The sequence below is a fragment of the Astatotilapia calliptera genome, chromosome 23, assembly GCF_964374335.1.
Source record: "Astatotilapia calliptera chromosome 23, fAstCal68.1, whole genome shotgun sequence".
NCBI classification, from domain to species: Eukaryota; Metazoa; Chordata; class Actinopteri; order Cichliformes; family Cichlidae; genus Astatotilapia; species Astatotilapia calliptera.
Genome location: NC_137443.1, coordinates 33951972 through 33975429, shown reverse-complemented (window position 1 = coordinate 33975429; position 23458 = coordinate 33951972). Strand labels below are relative to the sequence as shown.

The 23458-nt window shown below is 41.1% G+C and overlaps 1 protein-coding gene across 3 annotated transcripts in view; it reads right to left on the bottom strand.

Moving 5' to 3' along the window:
- nbeal1 (neurobeachin-like 1) overlaps window positions 1-23458 on the bottom strand; it is a 63803-nt gene that overhangs the window by 22729 nt on the left and 17616 nt on the right. For 2 of the 3 annotated variants that reach the window (XM_026158373.2, XM_026158372.2), the window contains exons 3-21: window positions 20326-20417; window positions 18965-19126; window positions 18736-18817; window positions 15080-15207; window positions 12745-12830; window positions 11623-11708; window positions 10842-11205; window positions 10510-10616; window positions 8953-9039; window positions 5693-5776; window positions 5195-5293; window positions 4441-5012; window positions 3886-4018; window positions 3495-3614; window positions 3029-3338; window positions 2826-2911; window positions 2586-2675; window positions 1361-1538; window positions 1129-1262 (exon numbers count right to left, since the gene is read on the bottom strand). In XM_026158373.2, coding sequence (XP_026014158.1) covers window positions 1129-1262; window positions 1361-1538; window positions 2586-2675; window positions 2826-2911; window positions 3029-3338; window positions 3495-3614; window positions 3886-4018; window positions 4441-5012; window positions 5195-5293; window positions 5693-5776; window positions 8953-9039; window positions 10510-10616; window positions 10842-11205; window positions 11623-11708; window positions 12745-12830; window positions 15080-15207; window positions 18736-18817; window positions 18965-19126; window positions 20326-20417 — 3000 coding nt within the window. The remainder of the gene's footprint in view (window positions 1-1128; window positions 1263-1360; window positions 1539-2585; window positions 2676-2825; window positions 2912-3028; window positions 3339-3494; window positions 3615-3885; window positions 4019-4440; window positions 5013-5194; window positions 5294-5692; window positions 5777-8952; window positions 9040-10509; window positions 10617-10841; window positions 11206-11622; window positions 11709-12744; window positions 12831-15079; window positions 15208-18735; window positions 18818-18964; window positions 19127-20325; window positions 20418-23458) is intronic. The other variant, XM_026158376.2, reaches the window with a different exon arrangement.

Below are 23458 nucleotides of genomic sequence, written 5' to 3'. Positions count from 1 at the left end.
ACCTTTTAAGAAACAAAGAAAAGCTTGTTATCAGGTCACCATAAAGCCATGTGACACCCATAACTCAGTACCCATAAACAGATAAGGGAAGAAGTAAGCATATTAGTGGATTATTTGGATACCATTTAAAGGGTGTGGTTACATCGCCTAGAGCAACTGTTACCACATCTAAGACACTTTCATTTAATCTCGGTCTCTGTGGAGGCTTTTATTTTCCATTGGTGTAAATGCTGACTCAGTCTCCTCGCTAAGTAAATAAATAGAGAGGGACTTGCACATGACAAAAGACTGAGGAGGAAAAGGAGGGTTTGGATTGGAGAGCTGAAGATTAAAGAACCAGCACACGAAGGGTCAAACAAAAGGACAAAAACACAGACAAGGAACAAACACAGACAGACAGGGACAAAAAGGATCGGAGGTGAAATAATTATAAAGAATACGTGGTCCTTTGTATCAGAAATCAAATGATGTCAGCCAGACAGTCTGAATTCCTCAGCTGTAAGCTCTTAGAGTCAAACTAATCCATACTGAATAGGATGAAAAACAAAAGAGGCTCATGGTCACTGGGCACAGCCTGGTTTAATTAATGTACTGCCTGAAATAAAATCTAATGGATGCTTTGCACCAAAAATACTATTAAAACATCCCTCTATACTAAAGGAAATGCTGACAGGATATGCTCAAACCTAACATAAGATGAAATGCATTTACTTTCACCAAAATCAGAAAATTTGACATTCTTTAAAGCGAGGCTATTCTGCTCATTTCAAGCTCCATATGTTTGTTTGTTTTTTTTATCTTTGGATGTTTTCTTGGACAAGAGATTCTAAATATTTCTTATTTATCTGGACCTTGGTCCAGCCCACCTGATTGGCTGCCCCTCATGAACAGGACGCTTAAACTGCAGGTGGGTGGAGCTTCTGTGCTCACTGACAGACATGCGTGCTTGAGATGACCATATTAGGCATGTCCTCTCTCTGACATCACACAGAGCCAAGTGTAGAAAAAACAAAACAAAACTGTAAATATAGAAAGTAACAATTTGCAGAATGAACTTGGTTTTATATTTAATTGTAAATATGTATCCACCCAAATTAGCCATATGCAAAATCATGCTTAAACCAAGACCTTCTGTAGCAGGGCTCCCAGTGTCCCGACGCCATGTAAGTACAGCAGATTCTCCTGGTTGATTGGGTGTCTCTGCAGAAAATGCTTCAGCACCAACAGGAATGTGGCTACCAGATTCTTCTCCAGGCGGGCCTCTGAGGTAGAAAATGTATCTCAGTTTATTTCCTTATTCTGCCCATTAACACAATTGTTTGTTTCATGACAAGGATTTGACAGTTGTATCAGAACAGACCTGAAGACCTGTTAGATGGGAGAATGACCCAATCGCCATCGGCTGGTGTGGTCACATCTGGGGTGATGAAATCAGATCCAGCTGTGGGATCATTCATCTGCTGATCAGGAGTCACGAAAGCCAACTGCTCCAGGATTGGGAAGAGAATTGGCAGGCCACCCACACAGTTGATCATGTCCTGCCAAAGATCAATATCATAGAGCTTAGTAGGGGGACGTGTGGTGCTCAGAATTGAAAAAGAAAGCTGAAAATTCAGCACCACTAAAGATGGTGGTCGTCCAACCCCTGCCTTCCCCCTAGTGGTCAAAATAAAAACTACAGATTTAAGGCACTTTACTTTTCATACCCAAAAGCTTTTTTTGTTCTCTAGATCAGCGGTCCCCAACCCCCGGGCCTCGAACCGGTACCGGTCCGTGAGTCGTTTGGTACCGGGCCACGAGAGTTGAGGCTCAGGTGTGAAATGTATGGTTTTCAGGGTTTTTATTGGTTTTCAGCGTTATTTTGTTACTGTTTTTATCGTTAATTCGGTTTTCCTGGGTCTTTTCATGTGTGTTATGAATAAATCTTATTTTTTTCGGTACCGGTACTAGTTTTATTTTGTTGTATTTATCCGCGACACCTTAAAGGCCGGTCCGTGAAAATATTGTCAGGCATAAACCGGTCCGTGGCGCAAAAAGGTTGGGGACCGCTGCTCTAGAACACAGATTTGGATGATTAATTTATTCAAGTGCTCTGTTGGGATATGTCAGAAACTGATGTCAGCATTGTGGACTGAGCCAAAGTCATAATATCCTCAGGAACGTCTGTGGACTAAAGCTTTTAAAACATTATTTTGGGACAAACTTACCAAACATTCTATATGATTTGACCAGTTTTCACACAAACTCCAGAACGTGTAAGGAGAATCATTTCAGGCACTGTCCAAAGTTACCCTCCCACAGGCAGCACATCAAACACAGCCAACCAACCAATCACAGCACTTTAAAGACCAAGCCACATTTTACATTGATTCAATTCTTCTTCCTTTTTTTAAAAAAATAAACTTTAAGCATCAATGGCCTTGATTTCATTCTAAAAATAGCTGCTGAGAGGGAAGATGTGCTTCTAGAAGGACCTTCAGTTCATTTTAAAATAGTGTGTATATTACATCCATGCAGTACAAGCACAAATACTCCACTGGCCATAAAACTTTTCCATGACAGCACGAGTTTCAGTTTCCGCCCACCTTGATATCCCAGTTAACGACTTTGTTCCCTGTCAGGCGTCCGTGGAGCATGTTTGGAGACAGGTCCAGGCAGATGGGGTTTCTGCAGGCCTGTTAACAAAAGGACTTTGTTTAGTTAGCAGGTAAAGTTTCAGCTAAACACAAACAAAAGGAAGTGATGTAACCCCAGAGAATCCCATCTGCTGCTACACACAGCTGATTCTAAGAAGGCGTGGCTGAGACAGTAATCACAGTAAGCACCTTGGGTGAGTAGTGCAGCAACAATTTGGCTGAAAGGTCCCCAAGCTCTGATTCTTGGGCTTTAAATGGAGAGATGCAGTTTGGACCTGTGCAGAAAAAAACCTTAAGTTATAAAACTGATTCAAACCACATTCTTGTTCAATTTTTTCTTCTTTACATTTATTTTTAATTTTGCACCTCTTCCATAATTTCGCATCACTTACCAGCACTACAGATGGCTTTTATGTGGTTCTGCTGCAGTGGTTCATGAAACACCATGACACTTCCTAGCTGGCCCTGCAGGGACGTGGGGCTTCCCCACTCGCTATCCTGAGTGCCCGCTGAGATTAGCTTAGTCACAGACTCAGGCTTCCCTCCCAGGAGGCCTCCCCAGGTGTGAGGGGACAGGATGCCGCCCAGTGACGAGCGAGTGGTAGGGGTGGTGGCCGAGGAGAAGGGAGGGTCTGGGATCTGGGAGGGTGGAGGAGTGGTGGTGCGCTGGCCTGCTGAGCCGATGCAACAGGAGGTGAACGGCTGCAGGAAGAGTAAAGCAGAAGAATGTGGGAAACAAAGAAAGAATATAAGACAGCAAAAATATTTTAGAAACTGTAAAATTTAGGTGTTGTGACAGATAAGCTGATTGGTCCATAATAATAATAATAATGATAATAACGGAGGTTCAGGTCTCACCTCTGTCATGGTCGGGTACTTGAGGGGGGCAGAAAGTTTCTGCTGTCCGTCCACATAAATGTAGACTAGACTCTGTCCAAATGGCCTCTTTCCAGGCACATGCACCACACCGATGCTGTGCTGTGGACAGAAATTCAAACACCTCCATTAGACGTCAACTTCCTAAACTACAACTCCACAAGAGGTCCAAATGAAGTATTCATCTAAATAAATACTCTACACATATAATCTTTGTGTAGCTGGATTTATTAACTCAAGGAACAGTCAAGGGTGTTACACATCTTTCTGATTCATCTCTGATAAATACTGATGTATTCATGTGCTCTGGAGACGCATTTTTCAGTGGTACTACCCTTTCAGCAAAGAAATGACATCATTAAATCTGACTCACCCAGAGAGAGTCACAGAAGCAGTAATCAGGCAGCATGACTGTGACATACTCCTTCTTTGTGCATACGGCAACAACCAGCACACCTGCTGAGCTGATAAAGGCCTCAAAACCTGTTCCTCCTGGAGTAAAAAAGCTGTAGAGAATCAAAGAAAACCATTTGAAATATTTTGAGTGTTTAACATGCATAGCTTTTTACTGAAATTGTTGCTATAAGGTTACACTGGTTACACTGAGGTTACTACTTCAGGTACGAAGGGACTGGATTCCCTTTTTTCCTGGTAAAAACAGCGTTTCCCTTCTCAATGCAGCTTTGTTTATTTTAACTATTTAATGCAGAATAATCCAATATGCTTCGAAAGATTGAGTGCTAATTATAGAATTACAGATTACAGATGGGTTTTTACCAGATTACTGCCTACCATTGTCAAAAGCCTTTGATTTACAAAGGTTAACATTATATGTAAAATTTAAGATGATAAACATCCTTCAACACTGATTTAAATATGAAATGTGTTCCTAGTTATTCCTGCCTATATTTATGTCTTTTCTTCTGACCTGTACAGCTGTTTTCTCTTGTCTTTGCTGGATGGGCCCAGCTGGTCCTGGTCCAGTGACAACCAGGCGAGGAAGCTAAAGGCAGACCCTGGCCAGCGGTGCACTGTTGGAACTACGATGCCAGCCATGCTGGGCGACAAGTCAAAGTACTGCATGGCACTTTCCAAGCCTTGCTTGCGCACCATGGCGAGGAGGGCTTTCAGAGCAGGACCTACGTATGGATGTGCTTGGCTGGACTCTGGAAGCCGAAGGAGACGCAAGAACTCCAACAGTTCCCTGGCACTCAAAGACTGGCACCCAAGTGAGCCTACTAGCCCCAAAAGGCTTTCAGCACAAGCTCTGTGTAGTCGCTCGTGGCGCTCCAAGGCAGCTAGTGCGCGCATGACCATGGCGGCGTTGACACAGGTAGCACGGGTCTGGCGGTTGAGGCAACTAAGGCGGCGGAGCCAATCGGCTGTGAAGAGCTGCAGTTCTGAGGAGTCCAGCTCTGGGAGCCACTGGACCAGCAGCAGCAAAGGCTCCACATTACTGATGCCCAGGAGGCCCACTGAGGTGTGCTCACCCTCCACTGCCTGGATACACACACACACACACACACACACACACACACACACACACACACACACACAGAGAGAGAACTCTAGTCACCATCCATTAACGATTTAGGAAATACAGCCATTAAACACTTTGGATTATTCAGACAATTATAGAAATTTGAAAGTCAGACAATAAAAGTCTTCAGTCTTTGTCTCACCATATTCATCAGCTCTTTGAGGAGGTGTCGAGATGGCTGCCCGAGGGAGATAAGTACTTCGTACAAGTGATTGTACCCGATCCTCTCCTTAAAAACCTCCTGTACAAATCAAGAGAGCCACAAGGAATTTTGTAACAATTTGACTCCAACTAAACGTCTTTGTAATGTTTCAGAAATGTTTCAGGACGTTACAAGTTTTATTCACTTAGCATTAAATGAAAGTCTCTTTAATGAAACAATATCAATTGTTCTATCATCTGTGTGGCATAGAACAGCACACCGACAAAGATATAAGAGTCTCCAGTCACTCAGTCTTCCCAGGATATATTAGGAGGCCACCAAGTCAAACCCTGCTGACTCCGCTGATAGCCAAATGGTTGTTTAGCAGGCTCTCATATACAAGGTGTGCTATTTAAGCTCTTTTAGCCCACAGTCGCTAGCAATCTCTAAAAATCTAAAATTGCAAAATTGAAAGTAACAGACTACCAATAGTTTTACCTTTGCAGCTGGCGATTTGTGCATCACTGTTGTTAGGGCTTTGATGGTTGCTACGGCAAGGGAGTCCAACCGCCCTTGAAACACCTGAAAGAAAAAAAACTAGTCTGTCCCCGTTGCTAAAAAGTTGTTCTTTTAGTAGGAAAAGTTGGTACTGACAGATTATTGCAACACTGAAGACCAACTTCTTTCAGGGCCTAAAAACAACATGCATCACTATAAAAAAAAGATAAGAAGTAAACTTTAGTTGATGCCTTGGAGTCTGATTCATTTTGTTTGTGTAAAAAGTGAGTAAAAATCACTGATGATGGTTAGAACCCTGCAGTAGGAGCTGGCATCAAGGCTTGTACTGCAGATGTTATAGTGAAGGTAAGACTTCTGCTCCAGGTAAAAAGCAATCCTTTTAATAGCATCGGGACATCAAGGTTTAGTTTAAAACAAAAAGAAACACCCACTTCCACACAGACAGTCAACCACAAAGAAGTACCTCACTGTTTTTCTTTCCACAGTGGCACACACATTTAAAACAAAGCATGCAACCCAGAAAACACAAGCCAAACCATGACACATTTAACACAGATCCATCTCCATCCAGCTTTGTCCTGCTCATGCCCGACACATTCTGGGTCACTAAACCCATTATTTGATTGACATGAGAATGCTCTGCAGAGTCTCGGAGCAGCTGGAGAGGGACTGTGGCAAAAACAAAACACTTAGATCATCGTCACAGAGTCCAGATTACCTCAAACCACTGAACTCTGTGAGAACACACACCAGGCCATTGTGATAGCATTCCAGTGGAGCCCTTAGTATACCAAAGAAAACCAGGACAATGCATGAGAAGGTGGGTATAGGAGTGAAGAGGTGCTCAGGGGAGGGAGGAAATTGCTTTAACACACGAGGCATCGAAGTCACTCCACAGCAAGGCCACAAAAATCACATTGTTGAGTGGTTGTTTATCACCTTAGCTCAGTTGAAGTTTTAAAACATCAGTTTTTGTCTCCCCACTTCATCGCATTTATATTTGTGCTCTAAATTGAGCGAACGTCTGCTTTTTTCCCCTTTCCATTCTGTGTGAAGAGCGCTGACTGACAGCTGAAGTAAAAGAAGGAGCAGGAAATATTAAAACTTAGTGAACTTAGTAAAGTTTTACTTTTCACTGTTCAGCTGGTATTTGTTGACTCACTAAAGTAGACCAAATCTTTCATCTCTGTAGGTGAGATAGGTTAACTTACCTGCTGCTACATGTTACTTTCTGTTCATGCTGGAAGCTGTTTTTCTTTATTGTTTGGCGAGACATCTTTTTGGTGCATTATCGGCACAAATTACGGATCCTGATCGAGCCTAACATTTATGAACCTTTCAAATTAATTATGGGAATGATTAATGGGAATGTACCTTTATATCTGTGTAAAAAGATTCTGTAGGCAAGAGAAAAGATTTTAGGTACCAGAAGCATTTTGGTTTGGGTTTGTAGTCTGCTTGTGGTTTTAGTTCTATTGACCAATCCCATCTGAGCAGGATCTGGTTTGCTGGTGAACAGTCCCTGTGCAGAGCAAAGGTAGGAAAACATTTTCTGAATCTATGAGCTATCGCCTGATGATGCATTAGCTGCATTTGCAGTCACAAAGAATGATCAGCACCCTGACAGCAAGAGGATTCTCTGTTAATCATCTTTTGGTTGCTCCCTTTAGGGTTCGCCACAGTGAATCATCTGCCTCCATCTCACACTGTCCCCAGCATCCTCTCATCATACTCTGGCACCAAATAATATCTTTTCTCTAGATCCACAAATACACAGTGGACCTCTTTTTTGACTTCCTGTATCAACCCTCTAAAACATTGTATATGTAGTGCTCTCTCGGCATGAAGCCACACTGCTGCTTGCTGATCGTCACTTCTGCTCTTAACCTAATTTCAACAACTGTTTCCCATTGTTTGACTTATCAGCTTTATCCCTCTGTGGTTACTACATCACCCGTCATCACCCTTGTTCTTAAAAACTGCTGCCGGTACACGTTTTCTCCATTCCTCAAATCTTGTCTGACTGAAAGTGTTAAAAAAAATCTCCTGGACATCTCTATACCAGCGGTCCCCAACCCCCGGGCCTCGGACCGGTACCGGTCCGTGAGTCGTTTGGTACCGGGCCATGAGAGTTGAGGCTGTGTGAAGTGTATAGTTTTCAGGGTTTTTTTGGTTTTCAGCGTTATTTTGTTATTGTTTTTATCGTTAACTCTGTTTTCCTTGGTCTTTTCACTTGTGTTATGAATAAATTTTCTTTTTTTCGGTACCAGTACTAGTTTTATTTTGTTGTATTTATCCGCGACACCTTAAAGGCCGGTCCATGAAAATATTGTCGGGCATAAACCGGTCCGTGGCGCAAAAAAGGTTGGGGACCACTGCTCTATACCTCCACAGGTATGTCATCTGGACCAGCTTCATCCTTGTCACAGCTGTCCTCACTTCCTCTTTACCAATCCTCTGTACCTTTTGATTCACTAACTTACCTCCATCAGTCCTCCTCATTCTCATTTTCTTTATTCATCTGCCTGTTAAAGTACTCCTTCCATCTTCTCAACATACTCTCCATCTCTATCTTAAATCACCCTAACCTGCTGCACATCCTTTCTAGTTCAATCTCTCTGCCCAGCCAATTGATACAAGTCTTTTTCTCCTTCCTAAGTGTCCCGCCTCAGTACTACTTACTTCATCTCCCTTACTTTCCCACTTTTTCTGTGCTAACATCTACCTTTCTTAAACTTTGCACCACAAAGTCTCCTTGTCCTCTTTCCTCTGTCATGTTGGCTTCAGCCAACAATAGCAAAGTTTCCAATGGCACTTTATTGGCAACCAGACCATGACCAGTCTGGTATGGAAATTTCATTCCTGATGATCTGCATGTTTGATTTGGCAAAGACTTTATGGCAGATGTCATTCCTGACACAACCCTCCCCTTTTATTCAGGCTTGGGACCAGCAGTAGGAAAACATCGACGTGTTCTCTATTGTGCTATTAATTCACAATCTAAGTAAAATCGTAATAATAATAATAATAATAATAATAATAATAATAATAATAATAATAATAATAATAATAATAATAAAGAAAGGTAAGGCAGTATGAGGGTCTTGCTGTGGAGCGGCCTCATGATTCTGGTGAGATGAAAGTGGAGGGATTTGGCAGCAGTAGCAGATGAGAATAAGGGCAGGGCAGATGAATGATGTGGAGGGGGTGAGATAATGTGGGGCTTTTCTCGGCGGTACCTGAGTGTCCCTCTCGCCTGTCAGTAACCTGTTGTTGGTTATATCTTTCTGGTCCTTGTCTGCCGCCGTGCACCTAGCATTAACCAGCTGATAGACACAACAGGCAACATGTCAACATAGCATGTGGGGAGGCTGATAGAAAGAGACAAGGGAGAGACAGAGGACAGTGCAGGGGAGGAGGAAAGATGTTATAAGTGGAGGAGAGGGTGCTAGGTTAATAGCAATGCCACCGTGTGGACGCGTTGTTTGGTGATCCAGCTGCGCTGTGCAGAGGTAAACATGCAAGGAGGGCAAAATGCTCGTTCTCACACTGAAAGTGAAATATTAAACATGACAAACAGGATTGACGAGACCTGGACAAAACTTTATTCAACTTCAAATGTGTCACCTGCAGCAGACTGACCGGAGATGTAATAATAAAACCGATTTCTAAGATGTGAACTTCAACTCCATATTAAAAAAAAAAAACACAATTTTTTCCATCAACTCATATGCTACTCAAGTGAATCAATAATCTGAAAAATAATTACACATTAATGTGATTCCATATGATACCATCTAGTGCAACTGTGGGCCCAGGTATGGGTGTAGTATTCAGAAGAAAAAGTCACATATTTACAAGTAAAATCCTGAATAATATCTGAGATGCAGGACAGTTTGCTGATGCTCGTCATGCACTTGAATTGTAGAACCTAATCAAGTAACTTTGGAACAAATTTAGCAATAAGGAAACACCCAACTCCAGCCTGGAAACCCCAAATTATCAGAAACCTCCAGACTTTAAAGAGACACGGCTGTGTGATGAGCCCATTTAGAGGGCAACAACATTCTTATTTGGTGGGGATGATAGCTGCTCTGCATCACGTACTACAGCAAGTGCAAGCATATTGCTGTTTACATCATATATACTGTGTTTAAATATTCATCCATCTTCTTCTGCTTATCGAATTCAGGTTCGGGGGTTAACATTATTAATCTAATCCCATGCACATCTATGGACTGTGGGAGGAAGGCGGAGGACCTGGAGAGAACATGCAAACTCCGCATAAAAAGGCTCCATCCGAGGCCTCATGCATATTCATGCAAGGTGTGCATGATTATGCATGAGCTTGCACGTCCCTGTTTAGCAACAGTATCTGGGGTATGATGAGGTAGATTCAGTCTTAGAAGCTGAAGATTTAATTCCTTAACATAAAAAAAAAAAGTCTTAGTATTTTTTTGACTTTCAAATTTGCAAATGATCGTTTTTCTCTGAATATCACCCCACTTCTCACAGCTCCATGTGTTTGGCTTCCTGCTCTCTCTCTCTCTCTCTCTCTCTTTTTTTAATAACAAATACAATGAAAAACGACAAGATACAATACAAGCATTGCATCACAGTGCGGCCTCCTTATCAGTGTGTAAACACAAACAGCCTTAGGAGGCTGGGGTATCAGATACAAGATACTAACAAGAACAACAAAGATCCTGCACAGTTCTCGATGCCAGCTGAATCTACGGGTTATAAATAGACAAAAAAAAAAAAAGAAACAGAAAAAAAAGGAGCTGTGCTTTTACCTTGCTGTTCTGGAGCAGTCGTGTGAGATGCTCAAAACAGTTACTGTTGAGGAAGATGGCTTGTAGTACTGGCCTGTCTGAACACAGGAACATGTCCCTGATAGTGTCTGAAAGGCAGGAGAAATCAACACAGAGGGGCAAAGACGAAGAGAAGCACAGTGAGACAAATAAAAAAGGAGTAGAGAGATGAATGACAACAGAATGTAAACACTGTTAGATTAGCTCGGCTTCCATCTTTGAAAATTATCTTTAAACAAAATGTAGCAGCTGGTAACTAATTTAAAATGTCTTCAAAATGATGAAAGACACACTTTTGTGGATTAAGATCATACCTAGCATGTTTACTTGCAGGGCCACAAATCTGCTCTCCCAGTGTCGACCCAGTGTTGGCACTCGGCCCTTGGCTTGCTGCTGCTGCTGCTGGGCAGCCACGACAGCTGCTGGGTCCGAGTTGAGCAGCTTAAAGTAGTTTTCCAGCACTGAGGCAATTTCCACCTGCCGCTGGTCTGAGCTGGAGGCCAGGAGCCGCTGGACCACCTCCCGCAGGCAGCCCAACGTCAGCAGTGCTTTACGGTCCGGGGCCTCACTATCCCAGTCCTCGCCTTCCTCTGAGGAGCAGCTACCCATGGAGCAGTCAGCCAGGACCCGCATCAACACTTCCATGGTGGCTGGAGAAATTGCAAGGAGAGCGTTCCTCTGCAGTGGTGGAGGGAGGGAAACAATGTGAGTTAGTCAAAGCAAGTCACTTGAGATCAGAGAGAACTGAAAGCGCCGTCCTAGAGTGTGGGAAAGCGGCAAGATAAACAACAATACCACTGAAAAATAAAGAATACAATAGCAACTCATGCACTGCATTCAAGATGAAGAGTGCTCATTTAAACATCAATGCTGTATTCCTTTGCTGGTGATCAACCAATCAGATAAAGCAGAGAAATAAAAGAAACCATAAACCAAAAGTCACTCCTTCATATCCACAACATAGTCTGAGACAGTTAACAAGAAGCAGTTCTACTTAGTACTACTACTACTAATAATAATGATGAATGGCATCTCAAAGCACTCTATCACCACATCTATGGCCAGCAAGCCCAGCTCATTTAAGCTGAAGCTTACCTGATCTCCAGCAACTACTGCTCCAAACAGGTGTAGCAGGCAACATTTCAGACTCTCCTTTAGATGCTCGCTCTCCTGGAAGCACTCTGTAAGGAGGGCAAACATGTAAATACACAAGTGTGGCTTTCCTCAACTTCCACCTCTCAAGTAAACACTGCATGAATTCAGATGCAGAAACAGCAAATTCTCATATTTTTTATGAAAGGAGGGTCGACGAAATCGGCAAAGCAAATAAGATAGGACCTTAACTATCACACACACACACACACACACACACACACACACACACACACACACACACACACACACACACACACACACACACGTTGTAGTAATTTTAGTTTTACAGCGGTCCCAGTCACCCATTAACTCATCTGTCAACACATCCAGCTGGGGAAAAGAAATCCGACATTTTGGCTCCGTGATGTCTACTTCCTTCATCCCATACATTTCAAAACAATTCAATTTAGTTCCCTGAATAACACTAATTACAATCCTACAAATTTAGACATAATATACAAACATGCTTAATGAAAGGAACAGTACTCTCACAGACTTGCTGCTTGCCCACAACCCAAAGCACACAAGCGGGAAAAGAAGTCTGGTTGAGCCTTGGGTGTTATCTTTTGTGATAAACCACAGCAGCCACACATTTGACACAGGACAGAAAGGAGTATTTGTTTAAAATGGCCCCCAGCAGCGCTGAAGTGGCTTGACAGATACTATTCACTATCTGCTCATCTCCACGAATGGTAAACAGAAAAAAATGCACAAAGAACGGATTCACCAGGACCCAGAGAGGAAAGAGGGGGAGGCGGTGGGAGAGAGTGATGGCGTGGGAGCTCTTAGACGAGATGATAGGGGAGGACAGAGGAGAGCAGAGCTTATGGTCTGTAATCAGAACAGTAGTGGGATGTACTGAGAACTGCTTCTACATCCTTACTTGAAGAGGACTCTGAAGAAGGACCATATACACATTTAAAAATAAGTGCACATAGTGGCACACTGTAAAGTTCAGAGCAGCTGAAAGTTCTGCACATTTGATTCATATACCTCTAAAAAACACTCTGGTACATTGAAGGGAGTGGGAGTGAGGGCTCGAGTGAAAAGCAAGACACTTACGGTAAAAGAAAGGAACAAATTCAACAGTGAGGGGAGCTGCTTTGTACTTCTGCCTGCTCCTCTCTACCGTACCCATCTGCTGCTCCCTGGAAGGAACAAACACAGCACACTGAGGAACAGCTCCTGTTCATTTTCAGTACAACTCAATTTTATTTATATAGTGCCAAAAAACACAACAGCAGTCTCATCAGGGTGCTTTACATTGTAGGGTAAAGACTAGGGGTGGGTTTTAATTATCGATTAAAATCGATTCTGAACATGATATCGATTCATTAAAATCCTGAATCGATTTTTAAATATAAATTTATTTTGCCCGAAACACCAGAATTTCTACAACCACAAAACAGTAAATGAGAGCAGGTACAAGGCTTCTGCACAAAAACGTGGACCCAACACATCCGAATCAGTGAGATGTCGCCTTTCTCACCCGACGGCACGTACGTGGACACGGACACGCTGTCGGGGCTGAAAGCCGACAGATCACTGATTCTGAAGTGTCGGCCAGCGCTTTGTGTTTACGTGTTTACTTATGTGTTTACTTTTTGTGCTAGATTCTGAAGCTGCAGGTTTTATCTCTCTCCAAACAATATTGACTGAACCAGCAGCCAAAGACGATCCAAACTACGCTTCACATAAACATCATCACGAATTTCCTCCGACTTTTGCTGTTTTGCTTCCACCACGATAAAAATCACACTTCATGTAGAGCTCTCTCTCTCTCTCTCTCTCTCTCTCTCTCTCTCTCTCGATAATCAAAACCCACCCCTACTTATTACCCACCAGTCTACGGTGTCGGCCGCTGGTTTTTTTTTTTTTTGGGGGGGGGGGGGGGTTTGTTACTTCCGACAAGAAAGCCTCATTTTTGCTGTTCAATACTGAACAAATTTAAACTTTTTAAAATTGTGCAAAATTGCAAAATGCTTAGCTGTGTTTCTAATCAAACCTCTGTAACTTTGCTCTGCTTCACTTCGTTTTTGATCTACTGCACAACATTTTTAAGGTCATCTGCTATAAAAACCCAGACCAGGAAAACCGCCTTCATGTTTTTCTGTGTTTTATCCTTATTTACTTTGACACAAAGGTATCTGCTGTGATGTTTACACCTTTGATAAAGTCTCACAAATGTCAGCTTTCTTTTTATAGATATAAAAATATAGATATGGACTGATAAATGATCAGAATTATAATATTTCTGACTATCTGAGGCAAAATTCCCCGATTTAAATCGAATCGAATCGATTCTAGAAATCAGTGACGATATCCAGCCCTAGTAAAGACCCGACTATAACACAGAGAAAACCCCAACAATCAAACCACCTGCTTTGAGCAAGCATTCGGCAAAAGTGGGAAGAAAAAACTCCCTTTTGACAGAAGAAACCTCCAGCAGAACCAGACTCAGCGGCAGGGCAGCCATCTGTCTTGCCTGGTTGGGGGATGATGGACCCGAACTGAGCAGATTACCTAATCAAGGCAAAGTTAACCTTCCTTGCTGCGTTACCATGCCAACTACAGAGCCACAGTTTTATATAAATTATTATCTGAATGACACACCTAGGAGGAAACAGACCAATGAGGAGTAAGCTTCTTCATAAGCTATCAAGAGAGCACCTTCAGTAGGTTTGTATGTATTATCAGATATTAAAAGGTAAATTTTAAAATAAAATCCCATCATTGCATATTTTGTAAATAACGCCTTCAGGAAATGACTTCTTTGCCATTTCTGCTGTTGGTGTTGCAGGACAAACTAACCCTCATCCCCTTTGCAGTTCTAGGAGTGAAAACTAAATCAAACTGCAGTCTGACTTTTGAAAATAAGAAAAATAATCTAAAGCAGTTTTATGTAAAGCAAAATAGTTTGTTTCAACATAAAGTTTAGTCTTTAGCTTTAAAAAGTTTCCAGTCCTAGCTTTGCAAACCCAGAAAATAAATTATATTTATGGTTCTAGCAATGTTCACTTGTGCAAGGAACACAAATCTGATGAAAAAAAATTAAATAAAAGACAAACAATGTGTGTTAGGATGTTTTACCAACAGTCTGATGACTGATAATGGAAAAAAATGACTACCAGTAATAAGATATGAGGTGTTATCAGCCACAAGAATGGGGAAACAGACTGTGAGACTAGGCACACCTACATGTGCAGTGAGCATTTGCCACCAAGTCAAAAATCCAAAGTGCAGCAGCTTGCTAGCACATAGCTGCTAAACACGGGGTGTTAAATTTCACTGTCAAGAATTATTTTAACTCCTTTTAACCAAATAAAAACAGTCTGTTACTCTGAAGCGGACCGCGTTCCCCTCAGGTGTGATTGTCAGTAAAGCTAGATGTTGTTACCCGCACGTTCGATGCCTCCAGTTGTGGTATGGATCGTAGAGGCTCTCGCAGAATGCCAGTGCATGACGGACAAACTCCTCCGCCTGACTCTGGTCCGCCATCTCCTTCTCTTTGGTCTTACTCTTCAGCTGTAATAGAAACAGCCACATTACATACTGCACATACTATTCAGTCTCAGTGAGACTTTCTCTGTTTAATCAATACAGTCAGCTGTGTGTAATAGTTAACCCAAATTTCTGTTACTGGGAGTAGGTAGCCAAGTAAAAGCTATTAGTTATTTCTACTCAGTTATTTCTGTTTTAAGAATTTTTTTTCATCTTTTACAAATTCAAACAGGGAAAAAGAAGGAAAAAAATGCTTTTTTAAAGTAACAAGGAGAGAATCTCATTGCATGGTTGGAGGATTGTGACCCACTCTTGCAGAATGTTTGTGCGTTTTTTTGTTTGGGTTTTTTGGTAAAGGTCTTTGAGGATGTTCAGTTTGCATAAATGGGAAGACCAAAAGGTCAGGCTTCTTTTTGAACAGTGAATCATACACAGCTGCTCTTTTTAGTCGAAGAATGAAAGTACAGAGGTGGATATTACAGCAGTTGGTCACCTTTAACTGAATCCATTCTTTCATCCAATACTGAAATCTTTTACACCTACCCCAGTTACAACATAAACCAAAACCATAATCCATCCTCCTCTGTGCTCAAGCATTTGAGAGTTGTTCTTTTCATTGAAATAAAGGTCTCCTCCCCTACCCCCAACATACCAAAGCAGTTTTTTTCCATCAGTCTAAAAGATTTGCTGGTGAGATGCATCAGGCTATGTTGACGGTGATTTTTTGGGGGGGTAAGAATTAGAGATGGATCGATCCGATATTACGTATCCGTGGTTCAGGGGGTTGGGAAGCTCATCTTGTAAACGGAAAGTTGCCAGTTCGATCCCCAGCTCTGTCTGTCTTGGTCGTTGTGTCCTTCGGCAAGACACTTCACCTGCCACCTACTGGTGATGGCCAGAGGTGCGATATGGCAGCCTCGCTTCTGTCAGTCTGCCCCAGGGCAGCTGTGGCTACAACTGTAGCTTGCCTCCACCAGTGTGTGAATGTGAGGGTCTCGAAAAGCTCGAGCAATCCATTATTATTATTATTACTGACCTAAATTACTGGATCGGATATCGGAGAGAAATAAAAAATGTAATCCGATCCATTAAATAGCACAAAAGCACCTCAGTAAACTTGCGACATGGCGTAACTCAGCTCATAACCTTAGTACATCGGAGCAGTATACGTCACGTGATAGAGCGGCTGTGGCGTGCGAGACCTGTTGGCGGTCTGGTTGAGCATTTGTAGCCTCGCTACCAACCCGGCATTTCATCTCCGAGAAAGTTATCCCAGACAGGAGTAAAGCAAGTGTGTAAGTTCATCTCCGAATGTTTGTCCCAAATTAAGCTTAACAACCGATATATGGAGCGACTGCCTCTTCTCTATCCCTCCCTCTCCTGTCACTACTTCAATCATGAAACTGATTCATGATCAGCTGATCGGCTTTTCTGTCGCGACTCCCGTCTCTCTTGTTCATTTATCGCCCACTTTGCACCAGAAAGAGGAAACCAGCGGCTAAACAACAGCAGCACGTTTAAGCTTGATAAGCTGTTGTTAGAATTTATTTAATATTATTATTCTACACCAGGATCCTTTTCTACGCACGGCTGGTAACTGTGCAGCAAAGTTTTACCAGGTGGGCCGATAGGGCATTAACAGGGAAAAGGGGGGTACAAAGACATACTTTTCTTTCTTATTCTCATTTAAAATGTTTAGCTTTTAATAAATAATTATCTGAATCTTAAATCCAAAGTTTTAATCTGATGTAAAATGTATAGAAGTCCATTATTGTATATAGTAACTATTGAGTCTAATATACCCTAGTAAGCTATAGTACTTTTGGGAAGATACAATCAGTGCAGTCTGCAATTCTGTTGAAGAAAGATGTTGAATCTATTTAATTATTGTAGAAAAATAATTGATTTCTGTGCATTTTTTTTTTTTTTTTAAACACGTGCATTAACCTCCTAGGACCTGGCGTCCACATATGTGGACATCACATTTTGGGTTATTTAGACCAAAATACTCAATTTTGCTCTGCAAGAGCCTGATATCCACTTACGAGGACATTATACTGCTACTGTTCTATCAAAATTTTAAATGAATATCCTCATATGTGGCTCTTATTTTTCTTAGAAACAAAAATTAGGTAAAAAAAAAAATAAATAAAATTTTTTCTAATTCTTTGTTTTTACATTCATCAGGTCCCAATCAGATCAAATATCAAAGAGAAATTAAAAATGCATGCCGTGGAAGAGTTCGGGTCTTAGGGGGTTAAATTAAAGTTGATTACGTCGATTAAGCATCACGAGGCGGAGGGTGGGGGGTGGTTCCCTTGTTTTTTTGTTTTTTTTTGCTGGGAGTTGGCAACCCTATTAGTTAGGTTGTTTAATATTTCTGCTAAGTACTCTTTAAAATACCAGAATAGGGAGGATGGTGCAGGTGTAAGGTTATTAGCTTGATGAGTGTTGCTGAACTATGAAACATCTTGGGTGCAGTGTACTTTTTGAATATAGGTATAACAGAATAGCTTTAGTGGTTTTTTTTGTTTTTTTTAAACTTGGCTATGAACTTATACACAATGCAGCAAGATATTTAAAAAAAAACAGTTTTATTAATTAAAAAATACACTATATCGGATTCATATCGGTAGATATCCAAATTTATGATATCGTATCGGACATGAAAAAGTGGTATCGTGCCATCTCTAGTGAGAATGCAGGGAAACGTTTCCATAAAGGTCATATTTGCAAACTTGTCACTGCACAGTAGAGCAGAGCACCGATCCCCTAATTTGCTAAATCATCTTTAAAGGTTTTCCATTAATTCTACAAGTAGTTCTCCAAGTTAGAAAGTAATTTTCTTGATGTTTTAAATCTCACTTAATTGAAACTACAAAGTGATGAAAATGACTGCAGCCTTGCTGTGATAAAATGTTCAACTTCAGAGATCAAGCAGACATGCTGTCTTAACAATCATTATCTATATAATAAATAATAAGACAAGGAGAAGATTGTGCAGTGTATCTTTCTCTAGAACTACTAGAACAATGACTGCAAAGACAAAAAAATAAAGCAAATTAAATTAAAAAAATGTCCACCATTTGAAAAAAATAGAATTGGTGCAATTTTTATGGAATTGTCTGTCAAACAGCATCAGTGGGTGACATTACAATGGCTACATTCAAGTTTTCCATATGCTGTATGTTTATAACTGACATTCTCTGGACTTTTAAAACCATCACATCAGCTCACCAATGTCTCAAACGTTGGTCAAACAAAACAGAGCTCACATTTTTTGCATTGTCCTTCCTTTCCTTTCCTTTTTCAGTATAAAACAGTTTAAAGGTAAATAAATGAAATAATCTTAAATTGTGTTAAGGAAGGTTTCATCTTTAAGTCTATGACATTTTGGAGATGGGTTCATCTTCTGCTAAATTAATATCAAAAAGCATGCATATTAGATTTGAACTTCTAAACATTGAGCTTCTTTTTCCACTCTAAATTAATACATTCTTCAAGACCACAGGACACAGAAATATGTGCAAAAGAAAAAGGGAGGAGTCAGACCTGCTGAATATAAAGTGTTGTCATGGTGATGATGTGATTGATGTAGGAGCAAGTACCAATCTCCTCCACATTGGATAGGTTCCTTTCGTAAACATCGAATCATGGACACACAAACACACAAGACAAGTCAACTGTTAACTTCTCCATCACTTACTTTTGAACACCTACTTCATTAGAGTGAAATTTCATCTCAGCAACTTTACAGCATGTGTATGTTTAACATCCTGACCTGCAGATGATGATGAGGAATTTCAGCAGCAGCAGTGCTAGGTTTTGCTGCTCGGGCTCCAGGCCGTCAGAGGCTTTTTGGACACACTGCAGTAACTGGTGGCGCAAAACCTGCAGGATGTTGTCTGGGAGGAGCGTCAACACCGGGGGAACCTCTTCTGGTCTGTAGACACAGAAGCATCGCAAGCACATAGCTGGATGAAAAGGAATGTCGACTCCATGTTTGTGTACCAGGATCAGCAGATTATCAAAGCACCATCTGCTCTCACCGCGTCGTACACATGCCTGGTGCATTCAGGCATTCATTACTAGAGAAAAAAATTGCATGACTGCTGCACTCTGTTCATATATGTGAGAGAGAATCCCATGGTAGGGAAGCAGATGTGACAGCTGCAGAGGAAGGGAATGAGATGAAGAGGATGGGGGAGAAGACAAATGGAGGGAAGAGAGGAAAAAGATGCAAGGAGGAAGAAGAACATGACATCATTCAAAGGACGAAAAAAGCAAATAACAGGCTGGCAGATAAAAACCTTAGCCAATTAGACTGAAACACCCATATTCTGCCATCCTACTCCACCCAATCCTGTGGCTCTGCCTTGCTCATAAAATGTGACTGACTTCATAAGGCTTCATCTGAGGTTCATGCGATCACAAGTGGCAGAACAGTGTTAACCAAGCTGCTCTAAAATCCTAGATACACGCTCTCCAATGATGAGTGGGTGTCTCTCACTTAACTGATTTGTGTTGGCATGGTGCTTTTGATGCAGAGCATCACCTGCAACAAAATTAAACCACTCTGCACAAAAGCATCTGTTGTGGCCATGCTATTTCAGGCTGCACTGTGGAAAGCTCCACGGTGTGTGGTCATGATGTGGATGACATACAAGAGGAGGTAGCTCTGAACCCGCTCCTTACAACTGATTAGATGGCACTGGTGTATTATTAAGTATATTAGCATATTAACATCTCGTTTGAATACAATTTAAATAAAACCCAAACCAAAACATAGCAGCAACCAAAATACCAAACTTGAGGCTTCGTTAGTAGTGCACGTACCAAAAGGGAACAACACAAATTGTGTTGGCAATCTACTTTGAAATAATTTGCTGATAAATGAAAACATTGTTAGCTAATAATGGTGCACATGCTAGAAATAAGAGCGTAAATTACCATCCTATTAAAATATTCCTCATCAAGAAGACAAGTCATTGTCAGTGTTTTCTCCTGCCAAACCAGTGTGGTTTGGTTAAAGAATAAGAATGGGTTATTCAGTGTAAATGCTAATTCCGGTTTATGACCATTATATATGTTATACTGAAAGAAAGCTTCAGGCACTCAGCATTGCAATTTGCCACAGTTTACCTTGAAGGTGTCTTTTCAAAGTCTACATCGAGACATCGCTCGTAGGAGCTGATGAAAATCTCCAGCCATAGCTTCAAGTAGTCTGGATCCCTCTGAGAAAAGAACAGAAGGGTGCAGAGAGGAAACAGTATTTTTAGTTACCTTTGTAGACAAATGTGTCATACTTAGAATAAATAAATGGCTGACAGCGGACAGACTGTAATTTGATTGAATTTATTGTTGTGTGGTGTATGTGTGAGACATTAATGACTTTTCTGTGTGGAACTTCAGGAAGCAGTTGCTGGTAAATGTGAGGTCGACATCAGATTTCTGACTTTTGGAATACCATTGAATCCTGGCACCTCATGCATCCCTTCGTAGTTCTTTCAATGTTCCCCAACACTGCCCCATGACCTCCTAACTGTACCTCAAAATTGTTTCGCAGTTCCACTCTTCCTCACTGTCCAGTGAATGGTCCTCACAGGGATAGGAAACAGCAAACATGTGTATGCTTATATTGGGGGGGTCACCATTCTAGTCTGACATTTCATTCTATACTCAGCTGATGTACAAATCTATACAATTGTGGAATTCCTATTAAATATTTGTATATGAAATTTAGATATTTAATTTTACTTCTGCAAAGTTACATCAAGATTGGTTTTCTCATGTAGGAGGAACTACGGAAGACAGATACATAAAATCTTTACAATGATAATGGATTGGATTTATATAGCGCTTTTCAAGGCACCCAAAGCGCTTTACAATGCCATTATTCATTCACTCTCACATTCACACACTGGTGGAGGCAAGCTACGGTTGTAGCCACAGCTGCCCTGGGGCGCACTGACAGAGGCGACGCTGCCGGACACTGGCGCCACCGGGCCCTCTGACCACCACCAGTAGGCAAACATGGGGTTAGTATCTTGCCCAAGGATATTTGGCATGCAGGCAGGGGGCAGCCTGGGATCGAACCACCGACCTTCTGATTAGGGGTTGATCTGCTCTGCCACCTGAGCTACAGCCACCCCGTGTCTTGCCCAAGGACACAACGACCAGGACAGAGAGCCTGGGGATCGAACTGGTGACCTTCCGGTTACATATACGCTTCCCAACCCCTTGAGCACGGTCACCCCATTATAAGATGACAATTGCCCTTAGAAAAATAGTCCAAAGACATAATGTAGCATGATGATATTTCAATTGAAACATGGATAAAAAAAGGATATTAATCTCACACAGATTTGGTTGTTGAACTAGAGCACTGATGCTGGAGAGGACTAGCTGTTAGCCTCTGTGTTTACCTATGCTGTTAGACAAGCAGAAGGAGAATGATCTCAAGAATAAAACTAAGCTGATTTCAGTTTAAGCACACTACCTCTATGCTTATGTGCACATCAGATTTAGCTAATCACCCCACATCATTTAGGATTGAGTAAATATTTCCCAGTGCCTTTTCTACATTTGGCTCTGGTTATATTAGAAGCAAGAAAAACACATACATACACTTCTGGTCAAAATGTTTTAGAACACCCGAGTTTTTCCATATTTTACGTGAAAACATCTAGTTTAAAATCTCATTGCACTCTGAAATGAAAGCATAGTACAAATAAGCAATTGGAGTTAAAAAATAAATCAAGGAATCAATTTATAGACCAAAATGTATTTTAAACTTTTGACTAATCAAAGTAGCGACCTTTGGCAGATATAATAGCTGAACACACCAGTGGCATTCACTCTACAACAGAGATCAAATATTCTTCAGAAAGTTCTTCCCATATCTGTTGCAGAGGTTCCCAGTCAAAGAAAAATTTTAAATTATGAAACTGACAATTATGAAACTTTTTGCTTGTTTATTTATTTGTTTTTTCTTTTGCATACTGTGTCAAGCTTTCCTGTATATAATCATGTCCTAGATTTTGGAGAAAACAAGAAATTGATTAAAATTTTATTTAAAAAAAAAAAATCAATAGATTCATATTTATACAAGCAGTGTGTGTGTGTGTGTGTGTGTGTGTGTGTGTGTGTGTGTGTGTGTGTGTGTGTGTGTGTGTGTGTGTGTAAATTATGTGGTTCACACAACAAGCTGCAATGTTTGACCAGACTTTTGTGAACCTCTTTTCACAGCATTGCTTCATATTCAGAAGCAACAGAATTTGAATTTAAGGTTTAGTGTATACAAGCAAAATAAGAATGAGAGGCCGTGGTTCCTGTAACTGATGGTGACACACATGCGTTTTTCTTAGGGTGTGAAAGCTAAAACTTGCACCTGACTGAATGGAAAACAGGCCCGGCAGTGTTCCTAACAGTCACATTTCTAGCAGCCGGCTGACCGGCATTTCCTAAATTCCATGGAACAATGCCCAGAGAAAGATGGGATACCAGCATCAGCTGGAGATGAGGACTGGCCAGACAGGAACAAACAAGACAACACACACAAGTGACAGTGCTACAATAAATTACTCCGGAAATTTTTTTATTACTGTGACATGCAGTATTACATGTAATATGTTGCATTAGTAAATGTAACATATTTAGAACAATGAATTGTTTTGTCACTGCTACATCCTTTGCACTATAACATTACATTTTCCTTACCTAATGCCTGACTTTGTTTGTTTTGCTTTATATAAAGAAAGACCTATGTATCATAATCAGAATGTAATAATCCGGAATTCAGGAAATAAAGTCTGATGTTCAAAATTTCTGGCGGAGGACATCCAAAGCCTTCACTGTGTCCCTCCCCATTGCTCACACAAAATCGATGCCAACTGGTCTGACCTGAGGACACTCAAAATGAATGGCTGCAAGCAACGCGTACAGAAACATATTTTTCACATTGTTCATATAATCTCCGAACATTGAGCATAATTGATGGGTGTGTGTGGCAGTAACAGCATTTGCAAGTAGTATTGTTACAGCAGACACTGCAACAGGACTTCAACTAAGGATGATTTACTGTCTCTAATTAATCTACTGCTCATGTTTGGTTAAGTGCTTTGTTTAGAAAATGTCAAGTTAGTGTTTTGTTTGCTTAAAAACCAGAGCTGTAACAACTAAATACTTGCCAATGTCTCTTAAGAAAATTACTAAAATGAAAAAAACAAACAAAAAACCCCAAACAACAACATAAAACCCCCACACAAATCTGATC